Source organism: Electrophorus electricus, chromosome 16 (assembly GCF_041902795.1).
Source record: "Electrophorus electricus isolate QZ-2024a chromosome 16, ASM4190279v1, whole genome shotgun sequence".
NCBI lineage: Eukaryota > Metazoa > Chordata > Actinopteri > Gymnotiformes > Gymnotidae > Electrophorus > Electrophorus electricus.
Genome location: NC_137512.1, coordinates 3,863,899 through 3,877,447, shown reverse-complemented (window position 1 = coordinate 3,877,447; position 13,549 = coordinate 3,863,899). Strand labels below are relative to the sequence as shown.

Below are 13,549 nucleotides of genomic sequence, written 5' to 3'. Positions count from 1 at the left end.
GATACCGACAAGAGGATGTATAGTGGTAGGCTTTTCTGAAACCCAGAACAATTATAAAACCAAACCAAAACCAAAAACACGCTTAGACCAATGTCAGTCAAATTGATATTTCGATGTCTAAAAATATTTAAGTAAAAGTTATATGAGTTGATCAAATTTATTTGTATTTTATTTGGAGTGATCTTTTTTTTTTTATGAAGACAGCAAAGCTGGGAGTGTGTACATCGATGTGAGTTTTGGTTTCCTCTAAAGGCCCTGCCTTTAATAAACTATCACTGCCATGAATCACCAATTATACTACTGACTCTTTCAAATATGAGGTATCAAGGCATGTGTAACTTTTTCTAGTAGCACTGAGACTATTGTGCTTTACGAGATGTACACCATTCACAACCTCTGGGCAAATTAAAAGAAACTATTAAAGAAAAACAATGATGAACTACATCGTAACTATGACTGGGGCCTGATTTCCTGTTGGTTATTCTTGCTACTCTATAGGAAACAGTGCAGATAATGATCTCTCACATGAAATAGGGTGGTGTAGATGTGCTGGTTGGATTATATTTAACCAGAGGTGCTCAACTCAAACCACTGACTTCTATGGCCTGATTCAGCCTCACATAGTGCTGCCTGAAAACTTAAATACACCTTCCACACATATTATCAATATAATAATAAATCATTTCATTCATCAATATTACTGACATACATTACACAAAGAAAAGCTATTCCAAACAATAAAAATAGAAACATCCAAGTTATAAAAGTAGAAAATACCAATGTGCAATTTAAAAATACATCCTGTACTCTCCCCTCTAAATCATTTTGTCTGTGTAATATACATTTTACATTATGAGCACACTCATACTCTCCTCCTGACAAATGTGTTTGTAACTCTTGAGTGCTGCAGGCTAACACACCTTACAGCTGTCACAGTGTGCAGTGTGCATCCCAGCTAGAGAGGCATTCACACACACACACTGCACCTGCCCTGCTCTGAATCACCTGATTACTAATCACCAGCACCTGTGCCTTATTTGCCCTCCCCCTATTTAAAGCCCATGAGTGCTGTTCCCCAGCTCACTGCTTGCTGAGAGTGCCTAAGATGATGTTGACTGAAGTATGCTTCTCTTTATCTCCACTGTGCTGAGTCTTACTGCCATTGTGTTTGTATCTTTTGGTTACATTTTGTTATTGTTCAGATCTGTGCCTTTGTGTTTATCTTGATTACAATGGAGAATCAAAAAAAATTATCCTAAACTGCACTCATGTCTCACTTCCTCCCTGCTGCTGTCACAAGACAAAATAAGAAGACCTCAATAATTCCTCCAGCCAGATTGGTGCATTCCTCCATTTTTAAGACATGAAACTGTATTTTATTGGCCAGGACATGCAGAGTTAAACCAAACAGAGCCTGACAGTGCAGAGATAGGGTTATTTGAAAAGGTCATCATCACTATATCATGAGTACAGTACCGACATCAGTTTGCCTTCCTGTTGAGCTGCTATATGAAAAAGAATGGTTTGAGAACAAATTTTAGACTTTGTGGTCACTCTGAATATGCACATATGAAAAAAACATACAAGTTTAGACTGATAGTGTCTGATAATACACTTCCTTTATGCAAATGCAGTGTGGTGAACCCTTTTTTTAAAAATTAAGATATGTATTTCATGCCACTAAGCATTAACATAAATAAAGTACATAAATTAACAGTTCTGCAACTATAAAACATTACAACTAACATGGGATCTCATGACTTAACCATGGCCTAGAAGAAACCAAAACATTCTGCAAAAATACCTAGGCACCATCACTGTCAAACATAGTAAGAACACTTACAAGGGAACTGTAACATAGCATCAAGTTACATAGCATAATAAATATGTATAAAATATGTTTTAAGAAAGGGCCATAATCATTTTAAAGACTATATGTTTTAGAATATCTCACCATAACATAACAAAAATCACATACTAAATGCAGAAATTCTAATAAATTAAATTTAAAGAGGATACATGTGGAAGTAGGGAGACTGCCTTGTCAGAGCAGTGTGTGTTCTCAGATATCCAATAAAACATTACGATGTAATATTAAGTCAAGTTTCAAAGTCAAATTTATTTAATTATGTAACGTTGGCGGCCCAAGTGCCGCAGGCACAGGGCAGAATGTACATATTTCCTCGACAGTGCAAGACATTTATTAACATTAAACATATATTACAAAGGTGGCATTCACATATAACATATACAATGAACATAACTATACAATGAAGAACCCATACACTTTATGTAACTCTAGTGTGGTGTGGATGGGAGTCACATAAACCAAGATGAGTAATCCACAATGGGCCTTTCCTAGGTTCGATGGGAGGGTTTAAACAGTAAAGAGGCAAGTCTGAATTTAACAAATGTATTTTGACAACAATAGCAACTGGGAAAAAAAGGGGAAATAGAATAAATAAATTGCTACCCGGGTAGTCTTATCTTTTTGCATGTTTCAGGTTTAGTCCCTTTTAACTGCAGTCTCTCTTACATTCATATGTGTGTGTGTTTGTGTGTGTGCATGTGTGTCCAGCAAAAAAAAACTTGTCCGATCGTCAATCTCTGTTTTTTTCCTAAGGCTCCTGTGGTCTATGGAGCCAGATGGTGCAGGACCCATGAGTTCACCGCTTCACTGGCTTGCCATATCTCTCTCTCTCAATCACTGCATCTAAATCCGAATTCGAGTCTCCCGAATCTGTCCCAAGAAAAAAACACAAAAAAAACAGTCTGCATAGTGCAGAAAGAAATGTCACACATCACCATCAAAGCACAAAAAATAAAACAATCATCAGTGCAGCTCACATTATGTAAGATTCTCAGCAAGGCACTAGCATGACAATGGGGATTTCTATTAAAAAAACAAAACAAAAAAAAACAAAAAAAAACAAAAAAAAAAACAAAACCATGGCCTGGTAAGCTTGTTGGCCAACATGCAGGCTACACTGAACAAACTCACTTCGGTAAATTTACATACACAGACATTACACATGTCTTTTTTCCAAAATGTTCCCCACTGATTTTACATTTCAGTGTTTGATGGTCACATATGAAACAGAAGAGTCACCATCATTAGCAAAAAGTATGTGCTTAAGATAGTGATTAAACTTTGCTTAACACAAGAATAAAAGTAATAAGCACAACTAAACCTCCTCCGACTGGTTTTTATTACCTACAAAATTCCTCAGTCCAATATACTAGGGGGTAATTGACTTATTATCTGTCTGTCTGTATTGTAACAACATCCAAATAAATGAACTGCATCAGGCTAGTCAAAAAGGCTAACGAGATTTACCGGGGCTAAATGCAGTAATGGCTGTAAACCACTTAAACATGTGATAACTTTGGGGTAAGAGCTTCAAGTACTCTTCTGATTCTAACTTTATGCGCTTTGCTGTTAAACAACTCTTTAGTGCACTTCCAAAAGAAAAATATAGATGGAGAGTTTCTCTGCACTCTCATCTAAGAGGGGAGAAGAAAATGACAACGTAGTGAGGAAAATGTTCACTCGCTGAACACTGGGGGCACTGTCACTAAATTTAACCCTTCCTTCATATGAGAAATTTAGGTGGCTTACACAAACTAATGTTACGGCTACAGATTGAACACACACGTAGCGACAATGAACAACGAGGGTGCACACACAGACAGGGGTTTAAAAAGACAAACTGACACGTAACATTAAATCATGTGCAGGTGTGTGCAATGCCGGGGGTCGTGGTCACAAAACAGTACACATGAATCCCCCTGCACTTTGCCTTTTTTTTTTTTTTTTTTTTTTTTTTTATAGCTTTTTTGCCAACTCACCTCTGTGCTTTGTGTTCAAGGAAAATAAAGTCACTCCAAATGTGAACTTGTGTCCTGCACCCTACATGAACCTGTCACAAGGCTATTTACAATAACAAATGTTTCATTTTTAAATTATTAATTCATATTTGTTAACTTTCTGTCCGCAATCATACATGTTTTTGTGTGTGTTCATATAATGTTAAATAATTTAGAAAATGACACACTCTAAGACAAATGTGGCACTTTATTGTTGAAGTTGGACTGAAGCAGCAGAAACACAACATACCTTAAATATGAGAAAGCAGATGAACAGGAAAAGACACTTAGAGATTACAGAGTTACACAGCACCTCCTTTACAACACTGAATGTGCTAGTAAAGAGATAATGTATCCAGACTTGAATTAGGATTACAGAAAGGAAGAGAGCTAATAATCTAGATGACAGTCAGTAAAATCTGAACGTTTCACTCCAGAGTACACGCTGTCTTCAGGCTGTCCTCTGTTCTCCTGCCCTCTTTTGGTTTTCCTCTCACTGAAATGAATGGCAGCATAATTCAGCTCTTCAGCATCATGTGGCTGTGGGAATGAACAACAAAGTTTAGTGAACATTACTGTAATTCTGATCCTTATTTAGAATATGACTACTAGTCTCAAACACAGAGACAGTGAGTTGCCTTCTCCTCCTCTACAGCAGTGCAGTGTTGCATGTCTCATACATCTCCACCACAACAGCTTCATGCATGTGTGTCAATGATGCCATAATTAGGCTACAGCTATAAACTATATCAGCACCACAGATATGAAACAGAGGAAGCTGAGCAGAGCCAGAAACAATCTTAGTAAAATATGTAATATATTTAAATGTTTAAATGGCAGTAAATTGCTTTTTAAGATTGAGATCTTATCATTGTTGATTAGACAGTGATTGCACAAACATTACTACAGCTTATCCTCTGCTCTTTACATCACCTGCTATGTCTGCAACAAAGCAATTTTTCAAATGTAATACAACATACAGCAGATTTTATCAAGTTAGAGCTGCATCACTAATGTGTACTGCTGTCATATCTATGACAGTTTTAATGTCAGCTGATACAGCCCACAACCAAGATGAAGAGTCTAAACCTGGAGAAAGAAGTTTTACTAATAATGGCATGAAAGCAAAACTGCACCAGTTGTACCTGACTGGTTGTTTTCTCCATCATACTACCATGTTGAGGTCTCACTGTGGTTGAGGAAAATACAATATTAATTGTAATTAGATCAGGGAATATTATCTCTATGCCAAAATTATTGCTGATCAATATTTTTACTTTTTCATGAAGATAAAAAAAATGTATGAAGTCATGAATTAGAAGAGTTCCAACCTCCTGCCCTTTATGAACACTTACCATTGCCACTTTCAGAGTTTTTCATCTTACAAATGATTATGGCTTGAGCAATGATAACAGCCACACACACTCCCAGCACTGCTCCAAGACAGATCACTACAGGACCCACGGGCTTTACTGCAGAACAATCTTTATAAAATAAATGAATATACAAATGAAAGTGAAAAGTGTGTGTTATGTGACCTTAATATCAGACGCTAATCACATACACTCTGAATTTGGATGCACTGATGTGTATAACCCTTGGTATTTGTAAACATAACAAAAATACTGAACACTCTTTATCTTTGTGTCCTTCACATGGTTATCTAGATTTTTGTGACTTGTGATGGTCATATAGAATTTTGAAAGCTGATAATTATTTTATTCTGTGATAATCATTTAATTTAAAGCAAAATGACACAAAAATACTTACTTAAATGGGTGTTTTTGGGGGTATCCAACCCTCTACTTCTATTATCAGTCTTTGTTTGGTTTACCTCTCCATGTCCTGGTCAATAAAACAGTGGCAGCTCTTAGTTCATTTTGGTTTCCCTCACATGCTGGAACAACAAATGTACTACTGTAGAATTAGCAGGTAATTTTATAAAATCTTTTCATATCACTTTGCAGTGCACCGACTTTATTTATTCTGTATTTATAGTACAGTATAAAGAAATATTTTTCTACATTCTACTTCATAAAATAACTGTGGCTTTGACATTCAGATTACAAGTGTTTTGTGCTTTAGTTATAATCTAGATTTAATATTAAGAAGTTTAAAAGAAATCATGTAATTACCAGCCACAGCAACAAATGTAACAGAGGAAAATTGAACCTCTGATTTTTCTGCCACTCCACAGAAGTACGTTCCTTCATCTTCTTCAGTAAGATTTAGAATAGTCAGAGAGTTTGTGGTGTTAATCCACTTAATTATGAATCTGAAGTTGTTGAATTGGGATGAAATCATGGCCATCTTATTTATTTTAGCTGTTCCTACTTGCTGAGGCTCCTTCTTCAGTGTTTGCTTGTACCAAATGCAAACTATGTCATCATTCTTATTGGATGGTGCTTTAAATGTGCAGTTAAGAGTGATACTTATTCCAGGTTGATTCAGGACTGCTTGATTAACAATCTCTGTAGTTTGAACAGGACCTGTAAAATGAAACAGATTCAGACCAATAAGGAAAAAAAAAACTGAATCAATTTATATTCCTTATTAATCCAACAACAAACTACAGTAACACATGTAATTATGAACACTAGTAAAGATTTACAATCATACATGTCTTGTAGCTCAAAAATATAAGTATCCAGACTGGTACCATCATTTCAGAGTAATGATCCAACCTCAGAGGAGACAGTGTGAAAAGAAGTAACTGACAAACTAAGCACACTTCATGAACCTTCAGATCTTATGACTCAAAATCTCATTGGCTGGTAAAGGTCACATGGTCCTGTTCTGTTCTGTTGTCTCACAACTTTCACTGGCCACCTGCAGTGCCTGATCTCTTTAAAATACAAAAATTGCTGTAATTATAATACTACTACTACTAATAATAATACTAATAATAATAATAATATGTGTTTCCCCTTTTTTATACAGCTCAGATTTTAGAGTGCAGATACTTTTGGCCATTGATTTTTAGCCAATTGAAATTTGCTCAAAGTTGTGCCCCTCGTTTTGTGCTACTGTCAAACCACACCTGAGGGAGCAAGATTAATGTTGTAGCAGTGAGACACTCAAGGTTTTATGGAACAGTTTTGAAAAGGGTATAACAGCAGTCAGAGTAACTTAAAAAGGTTTTATTGTTTGTTGTGTCATATTTAATAAGAGAAACAACAGCAAGAATTATATTATGGAATATAGCTGTGGAAATCTAAATTAGGATTATAAACTGTGAGAGTCTATGGAAGATCTTTTTTGTTAGTCCTGAATCTGCTGAATCTGTTGCAGTTGGTTGGCCGGCTCGCAGGAGGGACATGCACACTCCTGCTAGGGATCACTCCCCTTACCTGCCCCACTCACGATCGCTGGAGTACTAATTGAACTCACCTGTTCGTTAACCATGATCTGCTTATTAAACCCACAGATCCCAAGAGACAGGCTTGTACATTAGAGGACCTAAGATGGCAGTCTTGTTTGATAACTGTTCTCACTCATAGAGAACGACTGTTTGAGTTATGCTAAGTGTTATCATCGCTAGATACCAATGGATAATAAAGAGCACTTTGCTGCAACCCCACCTCTCGCTTCTTCCATGCCGCAAACGTCACAGAATCACATGTTTCTGTCCACTGCAGAGTCACACACTCTCCTGGGAAGGTCACCGCTGCACAACACTGTGTATCACTGAGAGTACATTGATGCAGTGTCTTGTGCAGCTGAACTACATTTACACTGTACATTATTATTGTAAGCATGGTGACAGTAGGCATATGTAGCAAAGTGTTAAAGTAACAGAGCACCACTTGAAGAAAGGGGTGATATGACAATCTTGTTTACACTATTCAAAATTACTCTAAATGTTTAATTTTATAGAAAGAGATAAAACAACAAAATTTATATTCTGTGATTATGAACTGTAAAAGTCCATGTTAGAATTCCACAGTTCATAATCTTATGTTAGTATTATAAACTGTAGAAGTCAATGTTAGTATTATGAACATATTTTGTTACGACTCCGTCTAGGCTGTGAGGCCATAAAATGGAAAAATAAATGTGAAGGGCTAACAGAATGTAAGTTGTAAAAAAAATGAACAGCAACAAATTCAACAGAAGCCTAAACAGAAGTCTCCTTTTTGGTGTATTTCACAGTGGATATTAATTACAAGCAATCTTACTGGTGCAATGTCTTCAGGAGTGACCCAGGTCAAAACAATAAACAAAACCCACACTAATGAAAGATAAATACAATAAATAATCCTAACAAACACAAGAAAGATACAATAGACTTTCCTAACTTCCTGATACTTAAACAGGCAAAACCCACACTCAACAAATTGGCAATCACTCTCTACCACCAGTATCTGACACCAAAGTACCAAACAAAACAATATTTACACTCTTTATACAATACACTCGTAATTTATACACTCAAATATGATAGCACTTGTCATTATGGTTGCACTTTGTAAACACCATAGCATTATTGATCATGTATTATCTTTGCATTTCAACAATAATAATAATTTAAAAAAAAAAGTTAAAGACAGGCTAACCTGAAGGAAAAATATCACACATATTACAATTACTACTCCAAGACTAATAAGCAATAATACAACCCAATATAGAGTCTAGTAAGGGTATTGGGCCCAGTGGTCTTGGTTTGAAATCTTTTGCCTCATTCAGGAGTGATGGCATTGCTTTGAAGACTGCCTTAACTGAATGCTTAGTCTTATTGTGAATAACAAGTTCTCCAAAGCTTTGAACATGGTGTTTCACAATTAGTGTACTAAATATTACAAAATAAGTCACATAGGCATACTGTTATGTGTTTTGTTTTGTGAAGTGTGATTGTCCTCTATAGGAAAATTATGAGTGATTATCACACTATGGAATACAGCAGCATCTTGGCTATGGAGGCAGGAGTGACCTTTGACCCCAAACAGCCATAGCCACACTGAAAGATGCACTCAGCACTTGCCAAAGGTTCACAGCTTTACAGTTAAGATTTCAAATTGATTCTTGTATACTGTTTGGAAATTTAAAGTGAGCTTTTGATGGCTTTTTTTTTTTTTTGAATGTTTTCTTGAATGTTTGTCTCTCATTTGTTTATTACTACTATTCAGTTAAATGGCTGAATGTTGTATTTGAAAGCAAACCTGGGCCATTTGTTTGTTAACTTGTTTCCTTGTTTTCATGCTGATTTAACTCAGCTAGTCCTCTCTGTGGGACATTGTGTTGCCTACTTTTGTTGCTGACTACTTTTAATGAAAAAAAATACATAAATCTGAGTATATTGTAAATGCTTATTACATAAGTGTTTGTGTCTGTACTTTTTTTTTATTTTTATGCTGACCCATTTCCTCCTCACCCAGTCCTTTCCTCCTCTCTCATTTAAACATGCTCATCATGCTCCCACCACTGGGGTCACCTCCCTCTACCATAATGAGCATTTTGCCTTGACTGGGGAAGCGAGCACACACACTCTCTCTCTCTCTCTCTCTCTCTCTCTCTCTCTCTCTCTCTCTCTCTCTCTCTCTCTCTCTCTCTCTCTCTCTCTCTCTCTCTCTCTCTCTCTTAGATGTTGCTCCTTTCTGGGGCTGTGCTCCTCCTGTCAGGAGCACTAGGCCTCTTTTCTGGAGCAGCACTCTTTCTTTCTGGAACCGCCCTTCCCAACTGCAGAGCTGGTTTACAGATTTTGTTCTATCAATGTTCAGGTCCTCTCCAAGTCCGCTCTGGTGCTCTGACTCCCCCTGAGTGGTGCTCATCCCTGCACTTGTCCTCTCTTCTGTGACTGGACATGTGTCTCCTTCTATCCATCCTGTCCTTGGCAGCAAATGTTTTCTCAGCAGGGCCCTGCTGAGTTCTGCGTTTCTGTCCTCCATTCCATATGAGTGTTTCCCTCCTCTGCTCCTTTCTTTCTGCTCTCCTCTGCTGCTGAAAGGAAGGAGGGTCAGGGACTCTCTCATGGGGTGTCGGGGCCTCAGGCTGTGTCCTTCTCCTTCCCCATCCTTGCTGATGTTCCCTTCGGCCTCCGTGTCCCTCTTGGGTTCCCCGGTCTACTGGTGCTCTCCTCGTGTCTTCTCTGCTCCTCTGCACTTCTATGTTCACGTGTCTTCCCTCTTTCTCCCCTCCCATCTGTTTTCCTACTGGTCATCACTGGAGGATCTTCCTTCATTATTTTCATTTCTGTAGGAAACAATTAGAGAAATCCAGGTTTAAGAGAAAACTAAGATGTCCACTTTACCGTGATAGTCTCATTTTCATCATTTCTGCTAGTCACTTCCTTTATTTGACCTTTGATCAACTGTTAGCCTGTATTAGCATAATAGTAAAACTTGCGTGTCTTTGATTTCTTGATGTCTGTTGTTACCCCAAGGTTTGCTGCTGTTTGTGTAATTGATGTCTAGGAAATAATGTGCTTTTTGTGTTGCTTTGGTCTCATTTGTTCCCTTACATTCATTGAACCCCTCCTCATATTTGGGGTTCATTTTTCTGTAATTAATTTTTTCTGCCTTCCCCCCTGCCATGTTCCTCTCCTATTATTTCTCTTGTGCTGGTTGTTATTCTGCTCCATCCCCTCCAACTCAGCATCCAGGAGTTCTCCAACAGCTTCAGCCTCCACTTCAGCACCCATCACAGACATCACCTACTCTCCTGCTTTACAGATAGAAAATGGAGAAATGTCCCATGCAGCCTGGAATCAAACATTCATAAAAGTTGTTGTGAAAAAGTAAAGTGAACTGCAGACTGTTTATGTGATGGATAAATGACTTTCTGACACTTTGGAACTTTTGTTTCTGAAACAGACAAAATTATCCATAAAGTGTGACCTTTTCTGTACTTTGAATGGTAATACTGAAAGCCAAATGATTTGGTATGAACACAGTGTTACTGCTCACCTAGTGCTGTGAGCTGTTTTAGCATCTTTTGGCAGTTCTGCTTCAGCATCTCACTTTCCCAATGTCATATCCTGCTTTAACGGGCCTTGCGATTTTCATCATACCAGTTATTAATTTGTTTGTTTTACTCACCCAAAAGGTGTGTTGTCGGTTGTATGTTTTTGTAGTAACATTTCCGTTAATTCTTTGTTGGCTTTAGACTCTGATTCAGAGCTCTTAATGCCTTCCACCATTTGTCCTGAAATACAAACACATTTTTCAGTTTCAAACCTTTTGAAATATATCTGTGTGCAGTAGATGTGTTATATTCTGTGGTATTAGAAGCTGAATGTTCCTGGGAGTCACTTGTGAGGAAAATGGCCATCAGCGCTGTGGGGTTCCGTCCACAGTGCAGAACTCAATCACATAATCAGCCACGGCTCTTTCCCCTTGAGAAGACGGGAAATCGTCTCCCCTCCAGTGACTGGATGGTCAAAAGTTCGCTTGAGGGCAGTGGTGAACTCCACCACAGTGGAACATACATCTGTTTGGTGCTACCAGACCAGGGTGGCCAGTGAGCATTGAAGAAGGAACCCCCTACAACCTCCTGCCTCACTGGCATAGTGCTCAGGGGCAGGATTGGGGCTGGCTCTGCTGCTGCTACAGCCCCAGCTGCCTCCTGACTGGTCTTAGTGTCAGGCAGATCGTCAGGGCCTGCAAGTGAGAGAGAATCTGTTGCAGGGCCTGTTCATGTTGACCAATCATCACCCCCTGATTAGTCAGAGCCACCTTTACCTGTGCCAGATCTAACTGTAGAGCTGTGTGGTGGTCTCAAACCCAGCTCAGCTGGGTGATGATACCTACAGCCTACTGGGGGAGCAACCACACTCTAACAAAGGTGGGCCCATGTGCTGCACAGTTAGAGCTTGGGTCAGGTAAAACAAAAGGAAAAACTAAACAGCACGCCAAGTGTGGAAAAAAGGGAGAACAAAGGACACCAGGGGAAGAAATGGCAACCCCGATGCACTGGGGAAAACGCAAACTAAAACTTCCCAAACAAAACAAGAAAACAGGGAGGAACTTGAATGGCTAAGGGAAGCTTCCGGAGAGAGACAGACGTGAGAGAAAACTGGAGCGGGGTGAGGCTGTGTAAAAACACGGACAACCTCACAGCACAAAAGTAAGGTGTAGCACGAGAACTCACAGCCCTGGCTAGGAGCTTGGCTTAGAACTTTGGCAAAGACCCAGCACTGAATGATTGGTTCACTGGGCTTATATAAGGTCTAGCCCAGCTGCTGGGTGTTAAACCTGATTGGTGGTGTGGTTGACTCGAGGTCTCCCTCTGGTGGCTGGAAGGGGCCTCAGCCTTACAAAAACCCTTACAAAAAAACTTTGTATATAACTTAGGGAAACTTAGGGAAATAGTGAGAAGAAAAAAAAACGGTGTAATAAAAAGGAAGAAGTAAAGAAAATTGTGCAGTGAATAAAGAGAATAAGAGAGATAAAGAGAGCTCCAGAGGAAAAAAAAAAACACTACAGAGATAAATGTTAAATGTTGTGTTTGTTCCAGTTGTTTTGTCTAAATGTGACCACAGTGAGTGAAGTAAAGAAAATGTGCAGTGAATAAAGAGAATAAAGAGAAAACAGAAGACAAGAATAATAAAGCTCATGAGCAAAATAGCGCTAAGAGATAAGTGTTAAATGTTTTGTCCATTAAACTGTGGCCATCGCGAGTTAATAGACTACCAACAATAACATACTGTACGACGCATACCAGCATAATAGTTTTTCCAGGTTATAATTAAGATTATTTTGGTGTGGTCATATAGGGGGGAAGTCACTAATTTAACAAAGGAAGTGAATGGATAGACAGACAGAGCTGTTTAAACATCATTAATAACATCTAACTATAAAATGTGTGCACGCAACATAAATTGATGTGGTTTTAGTAATAAATATAATGTAAATGATAGAGGATACAGTATATAAAACCGGTAACAGTTACAGGAGTAGAGAGCGTACATATTACAGACATATTAAAATAGCAGCAATAGGAGAAGGGTAGAGTTAAAATATTACAGGATAAGAAAGTTAACCAGAGCAAGTGGTGGTTAATAGAATTTTGGAAGAGTGAATATCTAATTCACCCAAGTAAGTTCTGGCTAAGTCAATATGTTAATAAGCAGTTAAATCCAACAAAACAACTTAGAAATAATCATATGAATAGCGATTTGTTAAGTGGAACACAGGGAGTGCGAATGTATTTTTGGCTTGAGAAAATAAATAGAAACTCTGCAATCAATTAGAGTTAATAAATCCTAAATTGTATCAGCTGACTAAGTGGCATAAATTAGATGAAGCTGAGGCTGTATTTCCTCATCTTAGGTTAAGGGAAAGAATGAGGAGGATTTGGAAAAGGATCTGTTGGCTGCAGTTGTTGTTTAGCCAAGTGCCTGTAAGTGCAACAGTTGGATTGGAGCGGTTACCGTGGGGACCGTTTGAACCACTGCCAGTGCTGGATGATGGGAGGCGGTGTGTAGGGTTAGAGATTTTTGTAATGATAGACAGACAGGTTTACTGGGATAGAGGGCTGGCTACTTCCATTTTGGTGAACAGAATGAACTCATTGAGATTAGAGAATTGGAGGCAGACACCTGTGCAGAAAGCTACAACTGTGAGAAAAATAATTGCTGTGTTAAACTGGAGTCAGGAGGTCATGCTCCAACCCAACAGTCTTTAGAAAGAAATGGGTCTAGGCACATATCGGGTTGGGTTAGAATAAAGACTGGTTTGAGAATAAC

General features: G+C 38.3%; 1 protein-coding gene across 1 annotated transcript; it reads right to left on the bottom strand.

The window, feature by feature from the left end:
- Positions 1-4,079: 4,079 nt before the first annotated feature.
- LOC145651754 (uncharacterized) lies at positions 4,080-6,558 on the bottom strand. Its single transcript, XM_081699407.1, has 6 exons — positions 6,487-6,558; positions 6,003-6,356; positions 5,638-5,712; positions 5,223-5,351; positions 5,013-5,056; positions 4,080-4,407 (listed from the first exon to the last, which is right to left on the bottom strand). The coding sequence occupies exons 1-6, from the start codon at positions 6,530-6,532 to the stop codon at positions 4,258-4,260; spliced, it is 798 nt and encodes a 265-aa protein (XP_081555533.1). The 5' UTR covers positions 6,533-6,558; the 3' UTR covers positions 4,080-4,257.
- Positions 6,559-13,549: the final 6,991 nt, after the last annotated feature.

Bases quoted from the DNA above. Each gene is read 5' to 3' on its own strand.
- LOC145651754 (XM_081699407.1), bottom strand. From the start codon at position 6,532: ATGATGGTACCAGTCTGGATACTTATATTTTTGAGCTACAAGACAT. The intron at 5,713-6,002 runs GTAATTACATGA...TTTATTGACCAG, and splicing joins TACATTTGTTGCTGTGGCTG to GACATGGAGAGGTAAACCAA. The intron at 5,057-5,222 runs GTAAGTGTTCAT...CCTCAACCACAG, and splicing joins AAACTCTGAAAGTGGCAATG to TGAGACCTCAACATGGTAGT.